General features: G+C 37.9%; 1 protein-coding gene across 1 annotated transcript in view; it reads left to right on the top strand.

Annotated features, from left to right (window-relative positions):
- Positions 1-11,051, top strand: part of LOC126188396 (centrosomal protein of 78 kDa-like) — a 191,041-nt gene extending 179,990 nt beyond the window's left edge. Inside the window, exon 9 of the mRNA XM_049929997.1 lies at positions 10,871-11,051. Coding sequence (XP_049785954.1) covers positions 10,871-11,051 — 181 coding nt within the window. The remainder of the gene's footprint in view (positions 1-10,870) is intronic.
- The last annotated feature ends 2,431 nt before the right edge of the window (positions 11,052-13,482 follow it).

Below are 13,482 nucleotides of genomic sequence, written 5' to 3'. Positions count from 1 at the left end.
CAATCACAGCTATCAATTATAAATTTTCGCCAATCACCAGAAATTTTATCTCTACCAAGTTGTATCTCAGTCCTAGGTAATTGCATTGATGAATTAAAGTCACCCAACCCAGTTGACATAATCTGCCTCTCTGAACACCATGTGACCACTGGTATAGGAACTAGGCCTAAGCACGATGAGAAACTCAGGCAGGAGAGTACTGCAAATGTTAGAATAAGGAAAGGTTCTCATAAAAGTATAATTAAAAATAATGTAACTATATTTCATCAAAATATTGGGAGTTTAAAGAATAAAACAGATGAGCTTCTGATTTGTATAGAAGATTTAGAAGCTGAGGATGAAATAGTTATACTATGCCTGTCTGAGCATCACATTGTTACTGATATGGATAAGGTAAATGTAAGTGGATATACGCTCTCTGCACATGTAATTAGAGAAAATATGGAGAAAGGAGGAGTTGCCATATATGTCAAAAGTTATCATTGTGCAAAAAGTATAGAAACAAAAAAGTTTTGTGTAAAGAAACATATAGAAGCATGTGCCTGTGAGCTTAAATTAAATAAAGGCACATTTATAATTGTAACTGTATATAGGTCCCCATCGGGAAATTTTAATCTATTTCAGAAAAATTTGGACTCCTTGTTGTGCTATCTGTCAGACAGGGGGAAGCAAATTATTATTTGTGGGGATTCAATGTAGATTCTCTGAAAGAGGGTAATAGGAAAAATGACCTTGAAGTATTACTCGGTTCTTTCAATTTGACACCCGTTATTTATTTTCCTACTCGGGTGGTAAAGGATAGCAGCTCACTGATAGATAACTTGTTTATATACCAAGATAAGTTTAACCAGATAAATGCTCAGCCTGTTGAGAATGGTCTTTCTGATCATGGTGCACAGCTAGTTACAATATATGACATAGCTCCATTCAGCAGTCCTCCAAAGTAGTATGTTCAGTCAACGATTTAACAATTGCAAATTTCAGGGAAAGCCTACAGCAGTTAGATTGGGATGAGGTGTACCATGAACCTGATGCCAATTTAAAATATAATTTATTTCATGACACTTTTGTAAATGCATTTGAAAACTGCTTCCCCAAGAAAATAGTTAAATATACTCATAAGAAATCATGTAACAAACCATGGCTTACTAAGGGTATAAAAATATCTTGTAACCGGAAAAGGGAAATGTATCTGACAGCAAGAAAGAGTAGTGACCCATAAACTATCAAACATTATAAAAACTACTGTGCTATATTAAGAAAAGTTATTAAAAAATCCAGAAGTATGTGCATCATGTCTGAAATCAGCAACTCTGATAATAAAATTAAAACAATTTGGAATATTATTAAAAGAGAAACAGGTCAACCAAGAGCACAGGAAGACAGTATTACCATCAAATCGAACGAAAACTTTACGAACAAAAAGTCAGAAGTTGAAAATATTTTTAATAATCATTTTCTAAATGTTGTGGATATAGTAGGATCCAGGCGTTCATTAGAAGATGCTAGGCTGTTAATGGAAGAGGCCATACCTATGCAATTTGATACAATTGAAATCTCACCCACTTCTCCCTCTGAAATTAGGAAAATAATAAACTAAAAGCAAAAACTCACATGGAATTGATGGTATTTCCATCAAAATACTAAAAACTTGTTCTCAACAGATAAGTAAGATTCTCAGCCACCTGTGTAATAGCTCTCTGGAACAGGACATTTTCCCTGATAGACTGAAATATGCTATTGTTATACCTTTGCATAAAAAAGGGGATAGATCTGATGTCAACAATTACCGTCCAATCTCCCTTCTAACAGCTTTATCCAAAATTTTTGAGAAAGTAATGTATTCAAGAGTAGCTTCACATATCTGTAAAAATGAAGTACTAACAAAATGTCAGTTTGGTTTCCAGAAAGGTTTTTCAACAGAAAATGCCATATAATCAAATTTTGAATGATCTGAGTTACCGAACACCACCCATTGGGATTTTTTGTGATCTCTCAAAGGCTTTTGATTGTGTAAATCATGAAATTCTGCTAGACAAGCTCAAGTATTGTGGCATGAGTGGGACAGTGCACAAATGGTTTAATTTGTACCTAACTGGAAGAGTGCAGAAAGTTGAAATAAGCAGTTCTCATAATATGCAAAGATCAGCACATTCCTCAAACTGGGGAACTATAAAGAATGGGCTTCCACAAGGGTTGGTCTTGGGTCCTTTGTTGTTCTTCATATATATTAATGACTTGCCATTCTATATTCATGAAGAGGCAAAGTTAGTTCTCTTTGCTGATGATACAAGTATAGTAATCACACCTGACAAACAAGAATTAACTGATGAAATTGTCAATAATGTCTTTCAGAAAATTACTAAGTGGTTCCTTGTAAACGGACTCTCACTGAATTTTGATAAGACACAGTACATACAGTTCTGTACAGTAAATGGTATGACACCATTAATAAATATAGACCTTAATCAGAAGCATATAGCTAAGGTAGAATATTCAAAATTTTTAGGTGTGTCCATTGATGAGAGATTAAATTGGAAGAAACACATTGATGATCTGCTGAAACGTTTGAGTTCAGCTACTTATGCAATAAGGGTCATTGCAAATTTTGGTAATAAACATCTTATTAAATTAGCTTATATTTTCGCTCAGTGCTTGCATATGGCATCATATTTTGGAGTAATTCATCACTGAGGAATAAAGTATTTATTGCACAAAAGTGTGTAATTAGAATAATAGCTGGAGTCCACCCAAGATCATCCTGCAGACATTTATTTAAGGATCTAGGGATATTCACAGTAGCTTCTAAGTATATATACTCTTGTATGAAATTTGTTATTAACAACCAAACCCAATTAAAAAGTATTAGCAGTGTGCATAACTACAATACTATTTACCATTAAATCTAACTTTGGCACTGAAAGGGGTGAATTATACTGCCACTAAAGTCTTTGGGCACTTACCAAATAGTATAAAAAGTCTGACAGATAACCAACAAGTATTTAAGAAGAAATTAAAAGAATTTCTGAATGACAACTCCTTTTCCATAGAGGAATTTTTAGATATAAATTAAGAGAGAAAAAAAATTAAAAAGAAAATAAAAATAAAAAAGTTGTTATATTAAATTAATTATGTTGTTAAATTAACTTAATTATGTAATGTATTGGAAAATTTGACTTGTTCCACATCATTATGAAATATCGTATTCATGATCTATGGAACTAATATTAATCTAATCTAATCGAGGTGGTGCAGTGGTTAGCAGACTGGACTCACATTCCAGAGGATGTTGATTCAAACCCATGTCCAGCCATGCAAATTTAGGTTTTCCATGATTTCCCTAAATTGGTCAAGGCAAATGTCAGGATGGTTCCTCTGAAAGGGCACAACCAGTTTCCTTCCCCATATTTGACACAATCCAAGTTCGTGCTCTGTCTCTAATGACCTAAATGGTAACAGGATGTTAAATCCAATCTTTGTTCTTCCTTTTCTCTGCAGTTGTTGGTACCACATGTGTGGGGAGCCTGAATTCATCTGGAATTCCAGGCGAATCCTCTTGAAGCTCAGATCATCACAACCTGGCATGAAGTTTATGCTGTGGCATCTTATTTTTATCATATCAGCACCTGGCATGGGTGGGAACTTTGTCAAGCATCTGTGGGCCGTATCTTACTCGAGAAGAAACCTGATGCTCGTGCTTGTGCTTAAGTTAAGTTTGAGTTTTCATCAGTGATTGTTGAAGTTAGACATGCCTGTGACTCAAGTTGGTTTGTTGCAGATGTTCTGCAGAAGGGAACTTGAGTGATGAGCCATTTGTGGTAACCTTCCAGCATTATGTGTCTAAGTGCATGCTGCATGCATTTAAAGTTTCAATTATCACTTACAAGGGTAGACACAGCAGGGAAATGAGAGGACAGGCAACATTTATGAGTGGGACAACAGTCACTGGCACCACACACTTTTGTGCCCTAACTCTGAAGTGTTGGTGTACCAGCACCAATAGGATTTTGTTGCCTGCCATTGAGCACTTACTGAGCTTGGACAAGGAAGGAGTGGGTGAGTGGGAATTGAATGTCATTCATTATAGGGACATGTGCTTCCAAATATAAATTTACTTAAAACCCAAAACATGTAAGATTCAAGATGATAATTTCCTTTTTGGCTAAAATAAGAACAAGCATTTTGATTACCGTATTTACTCAAATCTAAGCCGCACTCAAATCTAAGCCGCACCTGAAAAATGAGACTCGAAATCAAGGAAAAAAAAATTTCGCGAATCTAAGCCGCACCTGAAATTTGAGACTCGAAATTCAAGGGGAGAGAAAAGTTTTAGGCCACACCTCCAAATCGAAACAAAGTTGGTCCATTGTAATATGACACACAATTTAGGTCGAATGAATGACGATACAGTTACAGTAGTTTGGTTCGAGTCATAAGCTTAGCATTTACACTTTACCAGGTAGTCTTTGCTATGCGTCAGGCGCTCCGTCCGTATTTATAAGGGTACCCTTCCTTTTTCACGTGCTCCGTCTGGTTTTAATCGATTGCTTATTTTGCTTTGATCTGATAAGTGCCGTTTTCTTTGTTATAGGTGTTTACGTCACTCTAAGCTGAAAATGCATTACTGTACTGTGTCATGCATTGTTTGTCGTATTCTGATAGTGCGTGTTTACGGCCTGTCGCCGCTCACGGCATGGCTTGCTTTTGTGCACGCTACCACCGCTTAAAATTAAAAAAAAAGAGAGAGGAATTGTCTCATTAGTGAAACAATGGCAAGAGGCTGCTATTTGTTGTTACTTACACTGCTGCTTTCTTTGATAATGATCAACAGGAACGAAAGTTAGCCAAAAATTTTTCTCCGTTTGAAAATCTTTGCAGCCGCTTCTTTAGTACATCAAATTCTGCAGAGAAATTAGGGTCATCTTAGATTTAAAAAATCTAGTCAGTTGTCGTGCTTCATTTCTGACTGTATCACTATTAGGCATAAGAATAATACGAATATAAACATGACACGATACAGATATTCTTCCGCGTTTGCTGTTGTCTCACTCTAGTTTCGTAGTTTATTAGGCAGACAGGATTTAAATGAGATAGCAGCAAACGTGAAAGAATACATTGCAAAATGTTTATATTCATATTATTCTTATGGTGAAGAGAATACTGCATGTGATTCACATTTCATCAGCTTCCTATTAGCAACCATTTCTTCTCACAGGTAGGAAAAAATTCAGAACGTAGAGACGGCCATATTGACAAACATCCCAAACAGTGTTGCCAGTCGGATTTTCGTAACACATTGAAATTCTGCTACATTCAAAGATGAACAATACGGAATTTGCATTTTCATACATTATCCAACGAAGTAAATACAGTGGTCGAAACTCGGGGCGGAGAAAAAGAGCTCGCCTTCCACATTTTTTTTTAATTTATTTACTGACACAGAGGTTTTGGCGCCAGTATTTATCTTTGTGCCTACAAAGCATGCCTGTGTAGCGGAACATATATTCAACGGCAGAAGTTAGTTGTGGCGGCACTTACCAACATTTTTCAGAACTTCCGCTTGCTTTGCACTCGATTTGAAGCCGCAGGCGGTTTTTTGGATTACAAAAACCGGAAAAAAAGTGCGGCTTAGATTCGAGTAAATACGGTAAGACAATAAGATTACAGGAGCAGCCAGTTAAATTTCAACTGAAAAGTAAATCTCAGAAGCAGCAAAGGCTGAATAATAAATTAGGTAATCTCAGGAAGATGTGAAACAGATTACACAGTGATTAATAACAAATAACTTGAATTTAGACTTCAGAATTAGTAAATTACATACAATTGGGCATTAAATTCCCAGAGCAAGTCATCATGCTTCAACAACATCGCAACTTCGGCTCATGTCACCATGTTGCGGGATGCCTCTCGTTTGCCCACCCGAGCAATTCTAATTAGCTGCCTCTAAAACACACATAAAATACAATTTCAGAAACAAGAGAAAAAGCACACATAATTATGTAATGCCTCTAAAAAATGCATAAAATACAATTTTAAAAACAAGAGAAGAAGTACACATAATCACGTAACAGCGGTGTTCCAACTCCAGTTCCCCAAAGGTTAAGTAAAGGAATCTACAGCATCTGTCCCATGATATTTCAAGCAATGGGAACAGTGTGTATACTAAGTAACAGTCACAAACAGAACACTTCCCTTATGAGGGCAGGTAACTGCTACTGGCAATTACTAAGTAGACACTGAGTGTATGGGCAGACACAAGCAAGTAGTGAAACACAAAAACTAGGTGCAAGGCCATCAGTGCCACTCACTAAAATTTTAAACCACCAAATACAGTAACAAATACTTATATTAAGATGAAGGCATTAAATAAACATAAGTAAATATGTCAGAAGGACATTCCTCATGGGAGACTGAAATTAGCCAAAACTGGACAATGGGTTATAGTAGAAATAATAACAATTTGGCACCAGGAAGTTCACTTAGCAACTAATGGCTACTGCCAATTACTCCATAAACACTTCCTGCACAAGCAAGCAAAGCTAGGTACAAGGGCTGTCAATAAAGTTATGTTTTCGTAGCTGCAGGAGTTTACCACAAAGTGCTGCATAAAACACATGTGAGACTGTACTTCCCACTCACACAATGCCATCATACCAGACCATTTTCCTAGGGTATGGGCAATGCAGTACCACTGCAGGCTCTACCTGTGGGAAACACCTACACGCTTTGGGAGGAGTCTGTCCTACTCATCACAGTGATTTACTTGGATGGAGGGTTGGGTAAGTCAAACTGAGCAGCAGAAAACTTCTAGGCAACAGCCGCAGAATTTGTTTTGTGTGCATGGGCAGTGTCAGAGAAGTTAATTCTTCCAATATAGTTATTGAAACATTTACCAGTAATGTCACCTGACTGCTTCTCTGCCCCAGAGGATGAGCAGCTTATCTGTCTAGTATCCAAACAGCATATTTTTTGGAGCATGGATGAGTTGGAAAACTAAATGCAAAATGAATTAATTTGGGGAGAAATTGGAAGAAAAATGAATGAAGCATATAAGATGAAATGTCCTTGCTTATGTTCAGTGTAATACATTTGTAAATATACACACATCAAAAAAAGTTTTGCATCACCTCAGTTCCGAGAGTTCAGGAACCTGTACAGAAAATTGGAATAGAGCTCAACATAAGCATCATTTTCGCCCTTTTTACCACTCATGATAACTTCACATTGCATGTTGTACCATCATACAGTGAGACATTCAGAGGTGGTGGTCGACATTGCTGTACACACCGGTACCTCTAATACCCAGTAGCATGTCCTCTTGCATTGATGCAAGTCTGTATTCATCATTGCATACTATCCACAAGTTCATCAGGGCACTGTTGGTCCATATTGTCCCACTCATCAATGGTGATTCAGCATAGATCCCTCAGAATGGTTGGTGGGTCACATTGTCCATAAGCAACCCTTTTCAATCCATCCTGGCATGTTCGATCAGGTTCATGTCTGGAGAAGAAGCTGGCCACTCTAGTCGAGCGATGTCACTATCCTGAAGGAAGTCATTCACAAGATGTGCATGATGGGGGTGCGAATTGTCATCCATGAAGACGAATGCCTCACCAGTATACTGCCAATATGGTTGCACTGTTGGTTGGAGAAGGCATTCACATATTGTACAGCTGTTATGGTGCCTTCCATGACCACCAGCGGTGTATATCGGCCCCACATAATGCCACCCCAAAACAGTAGGGAATCTCCACCTCACTGCACTCGCCAGACTGTGTGTCTAAGGCATTCAGCCTGACCGGGTTGCCTCCAAACATGTCTCCGATGATTGTCTGGTTGAAGGCACATATGACACTCATCAGTGAAGAGAATGTGATGCCAATCCTGAGCGGTCCATTCGGCATGTTGTTGTGCCCATCTGTACCACACTGCATGGTGTCATGGTTGCAAAGATGGACCTCTCCATGGACAATGGGAGTGAAGTTGTGCATCATGCCACCTACTGCGCACAGTTTGAGTCATGATACAACATTCTGTGTCTGCACAAAGTAACAATGTGGATGCAATCAAACCGTGGTATTGACCATTTAGGCATGGTTGAACTACAGACAACATGAGCTGTGTACCTCTTTCCTGGTGGAATGACTGGAACTGATTGGCTGTCAGCCCCCTCCGTTTAATAGATGCTGCTCATGCATGGTTGTGTACATCTTTGGTCAGGTTTAGTGACATCTCCGAACAGTTGAAGGGACTGTGTCTGTGATACAATGTCCACAGTCAATGCCTATCTTCAGGAGTTCTGGGAACTGGGGTGTTGCTAAACTTTTTTTGATGTGTGTATTTGTACTAAGCATTTAACCACAGTTATAATAAGTTATATGTTGTGTTATCATGATCAGTACTGTAATGATGATCAAAATTTGGCCTGGTGAAGTAATCAGTGAATCTGCTCCTCACGTGAATCTCTCAGCTTTGGCATAAGTGCGAACACTTAGCATGGGTATCATGTTGTTTTTAGGCAGTTCATTGTTATTGTGATCAGTTCTGCAAACAATGATTAAAATGTGGCCTATTGAACTAGCCAGTGAATCTGCTCTTCACACTGAATCGCTCAGCTTTGTAGCATAGCCATCAACACCTACCAAGGGTATCATGTTGGCCTTCGGAAGTTCATTAATTTCTGATACATCTGCATTGTAAGGCAGTGGGAACCAGTATTCCTCCACAGTGTCGAACAACTGTTTTGTTACTAAAATTTTACACACTCATTCTTCATCATGATGAAAGAACATTTGTGCCACTGCTTTGCACTTTCTGAGTGCTCTTCCCAATAATGTACAGTCTAGTGTCAAAGTTAAGAGGTGTTTAGGTTAGTCACTGAGTCACTGTGGTGCATGTTTCACGTTTGCTGCCAGTGGTCACACGTGTGAGAGTTGCATTTGCATAAATGTGTGTGTGTGTGTGTGTGTTGTATAATTCAAAAGAAGGCTTTTTGGCTGAAAGCTTACTTGTTTCTTTTTGTTGTGCCTGTCTGCAACTCAACATTTCCATTATAAGGTGAGTAGCAATCTATTCTTTTTTAATACTGTTATTATTTCATCCTGAATTTTTCATTGTGTACTAGCAAAACATTTCTTTTAGTGCTCTGGAACTTGCGTTGCACCAATGAACCCTAAAATACTGCTCTCATCTAGGGGAAAACTACAGCACCCACTGACTTCCAACAAACTAAAAATAAATTCAAACCTTTCTGAAATCTTTTTGCACTTTGAGCCCCCACAAAATGTGTGAAGGGAAAAAGTTTGTTGCTTACTACATTTCGGATATTAGTTTCCTGAAAATTTCATATCAGTCATGATATTTTAATTTATTACTTCACCATTACTGACTCTATTGGCCAGAAAGTTTGTGCACACTATTGCTGTATACTACCAAAGCCAGCCATAAGATTAAATTGTTGTACAATACGTAGTTCAGGAGATATGACGTGATAAATATTGAAGAGCACAAAAAAACCAACTTTTCTTAAAGCTTAAATATTTCTCTATTTCAATAGCACAAAATCTCCATTGAATTAAAAAAAGTGTCTGAAGGTAGTTCTCATATCAGTCTATCATGTACAGTTGTCAGATTATAAAAAACACCACTTTCATTTTTTACATTCTGATGTGCACCACCCTGCGCCTAGGAAAATGTTTCACACAGTGTCCTGCGGCCCACATCAAACAGTGAAAGGTGCGGGTGTATTCCACAACATGCTGCAATAAATAGCTTAATGCTCAATAACTTTATAAAGCACCCAATACTTTAATAAGTACATATATCAAGGTATAAAGCACCCAATACTTTAATAAGTACATATATCAAGGTGAAGACAATAAACAAACAACAATAAAGTGGTTATGCCAAACTGATCCTTTAACTTGCTTTCCTCCAATTTCAGCCAAAACACACCATGTGTGTACAACAGACCAACGCAGTGATGAACTTCTCGAAGGGCCAACATGACCCTCCAACACATATTAGCTACAGGCACACAAAACTGCTGGCTTCCTGTTACCACCACCTCTTTCTTGTGATTCAGCTTTGAGAGAGTGAGTTCACATGAGCCTCAGTTCACTATGTGTGTGCATCATCTGAGTAAAGATATGTCTACTCTCGAGCTGGACATGACCTATTGACTCGTGACACAGCTCAGATTCATTGGTATTTGTTGTCCTGTTGACTGTTAAATGTATGATGCGTTCTGCTTTACTTTTTGTCATTGGAGTGTTCTGTGGCGGTGCAATTTGTGTGCTGAGCCCTTTGACACTCTCTGTCAGCTGATCTGTAGCTGTCGCTGATGTGCTGCTCAGAATGCTTGACCCGGGGCCTATGTTTGACTCTGCCCTTAGTGTGTGTGGTTTGAGGCCATCTGCCAAGTCCACTCCAGCTGTAGTGTTGCCAACATTAAACTGCATGCAACTTACAGAGGCTTCCACCTTATCTGTTATTGCTGTGGACACAGCTATGTATCTGCAGCCAGAACAATCTGTCTATTTGTTGGAAGCCTTTTTAACAACAGTTAACAACAGTGTCTGTAATGAATTTTATGGCAACAGATTGAAATTTGCTGATGACTGAAGCTCTTTTAATAGTTGCTCAGGGGGAAGGAATCTGTTCCCCAATTGATCATCTGTTAGAAACCGTTATAGCCTTGCTTCAGATGTTAGTATCAAATATTAGATAAGGTGTGTTTTTAAAGTGGCATAACTGTGTGCACAAGACTTTCTCTGCCTGAACAACCCAAGTTTCATTCAAATGAGCAATAACATAGCAGAACTAATCTGTATCAGTGTTAATGTCATGTTGGCTGAAAATCTTTCAGCTTGAGGATACCACAGCTCAGGTTTTGTAGTCTGGTAGTTCAACATGATGCACTGTCCCATTTTGTGTTGGAGGTGCTGGTTGTGTGGGAAGCTGTACTGTCAAAGTACCTGCTGCTGCAAGTGGTAATGGCTTCTGTTCTGATTTGCATCCTTTTGTTTGATGTTGTTGCTCTTATTTAGATTCTCTGTACTTCATGTTATTGCTTGAGGTTACCAATGTAGGATTTTTATCAGTATAGCCATGCAGACAAAACACTAACTGAATAGGCACACACAGTTGTGGATATGCACTTGTAATTCACTTTTTTTATGCTTTGTGGTAGCTAGGTACAAAATAGAAATGCGTGCTTCCCAGCTGCACAAAGATAACAATACAAAAATATTTCACACACTTATAGTCAATTGTTTGTTCGTAACTGATTGGTTGATCCTCATGTCACTAAAGTGGCATTTTTTGTATATGTTCAATATTCCCTGTTAGCACTTTTTGGTATGGTTCTCATATACTTGAGAGAAATCTCCTTTGTAGATTGATGGCATTTTTCCATAGTATCCTATAAATGAAATAAAGTCTGCCACTTGCTTTACTCACAGAGCATATGTAATAATTCCATTTCATATCCTTACAACTTATTACATCCAGGTATTTGAATGACTTAACTAGTTCCAGTTCTAACTCATTGACATTATGGTAATAATAACCTAAATTTTAATTTTTGTAGAATGTACAAGTTCACATTTCTGAACACTTAAAACAAGTTCCAGTCTTTGCACCACTGTGAAATCTTATCAAAATCTACTTGAGTGTATGTGTAGCTTTTTTCAGATTACTTCATTATAGGTAACCATATTATTTGGAAAAGTTAGGTTACTGTTAAAATTGTCTGTCAGATCATTAATATACAGTATGAACAACAAGGTCCCAACAATTTCCCTTTGGCATGTTTAAAGGTACTTCTGTATCTCTCCATGACTCTCCATCGAAGATCAGAAGTAAACACTTCTCTACCGGTCATAAATTGTATTTGATATCCCATAAGATTGTACTTTTATTAATACACCTTTGTGTGGAACTGATTCGGATACTTTTTAGAAGTCAAGAAATACCAGATCTTCCTGTTTACATTGATCCATGGTTTTCAGTATGTCAAATGAGAAAAGGAGAGTTGTGTTTTGTATGACCAATGTATTCCAGGTGCATGCTGAAAGTCAATCTTTTTGAGATACCTTATTGTGTATGATATCAGAGATTAAACTGCCAGTTAAAACTTTTGTACATCACTTGCAAATTTAGTGATAAATCATTATCTGGTTGGGAAGCTGTGTGCTTCATTGTTTTAGACTGTTCTGTATGTTTATTTTAAAAAAGCACAGAAACAACATGTTATCACTTATTTTATTTGTTTTCCATTTAAACTAAAAAGTGTGTAGTTTTTCCTTACATTTCATGTCAGACTGTCACTTTTCAATAGGTTGAGTGAGGTAACAATAGCAGTTGGTAGAAGAGTCAGGGTGCTTTGTGACCAGTTGCAGATGGAAAATGAGTTGCATCATTCATATTGGTTCTGAACAGAGATGAAAAATGATTGTTTATGAGGATAGATTGATGAGTTAAATATTCTTAAACTACATGATTGCTGACATAGATAATTATTTCTGTGGTGCTTTTGTCGAAAATTTCAAGTGGGTACAATGTGAAATAGTTAGCTGATAGCCAACAGAAGTTGACCATGTGATGTGTAGTGTAGAATGTCGCTATTATTGAATAATGTCATTTGCGGAGTTTGATGTCAGCACAGATCGAAACAAAATAATCTGTAAGATCAAGTTCATGTGGACTCTGCATTGATATTTAAAATTGTCCATTTAAGGATTCAGGTTTTTAAACACCTACACATACGCACCTAAGTTGAAACACACTCCAGCTGGTTGATTAAGTTGTGGCATTGATAGGTCATATCGACCTCAGACAACATTAATCTTTGGGACTCAGGTCGCTTATCCAAGCCGCCATGTGTAACTCAGTCTGTTCTTATACTTTGTACTGTGTGCACGCGTATGATAATTGCCAAAATATATGTATGTGCAGGTATTAATGGGGACAGTTTATTCGTATACTGCTATTCGTATCCTGATCCCATACTGGTGACCCCGAAGTTTCTACGTCTTCCGCGATTTCTGTGTCGGGTGTTGTAAATCAACAAGTTATGCGCACACCGCCATGACCACTTCACCCAACGCTTTGTTCGAAGATTTGGAAGCCCAAGTACGACCGCCGGGCTGCTTCAATCCTTCGCCAATGGTCAGCTCTCCATTACTGCTTAATGATTCATGATCTCCAAGCACGTTAACCCTCAAATTTTGTTGTTCTACAATGCTCGAGTGCTACACCGTTAACTTTAACAATGGACTCAGGTTTTGTGTCACCTGACTATTCTCCCCAACATGTGAAGTGTGAAGTGGTAATATTGAGAACTGTGTACCTGCCGATGATTGTATAATGTGTACATTTGCACATGTACTTTGACTCTCAACGAGCCGCAACAACGGTTACTGTCATGCCATGTGCAACGCCACCAGTTGTGCAAAATGCACCTGGCCACTATCAATT

This window comes from Schistocerca cancellata, chromosome 5, assembly GCF_023864275.1.
Source record: "Schistocerca cancellata isolate TAMUIC-IGC-003103 chromosome 5, iqSchCanc2.1, whole genome shotgun sequence".
Taxonomy (NCBI): domain Eukaryota; kingdom Metazoa; phylum Arthropoda; class Insecta; order Orthoptera; family Acrididae; genus Schistocerca; species Schistocerca cancellata.
Note: the sequence above shows the minus strand (reverse complement) of the source record. Positions and strands in the feature narration are given on the sequence as shown.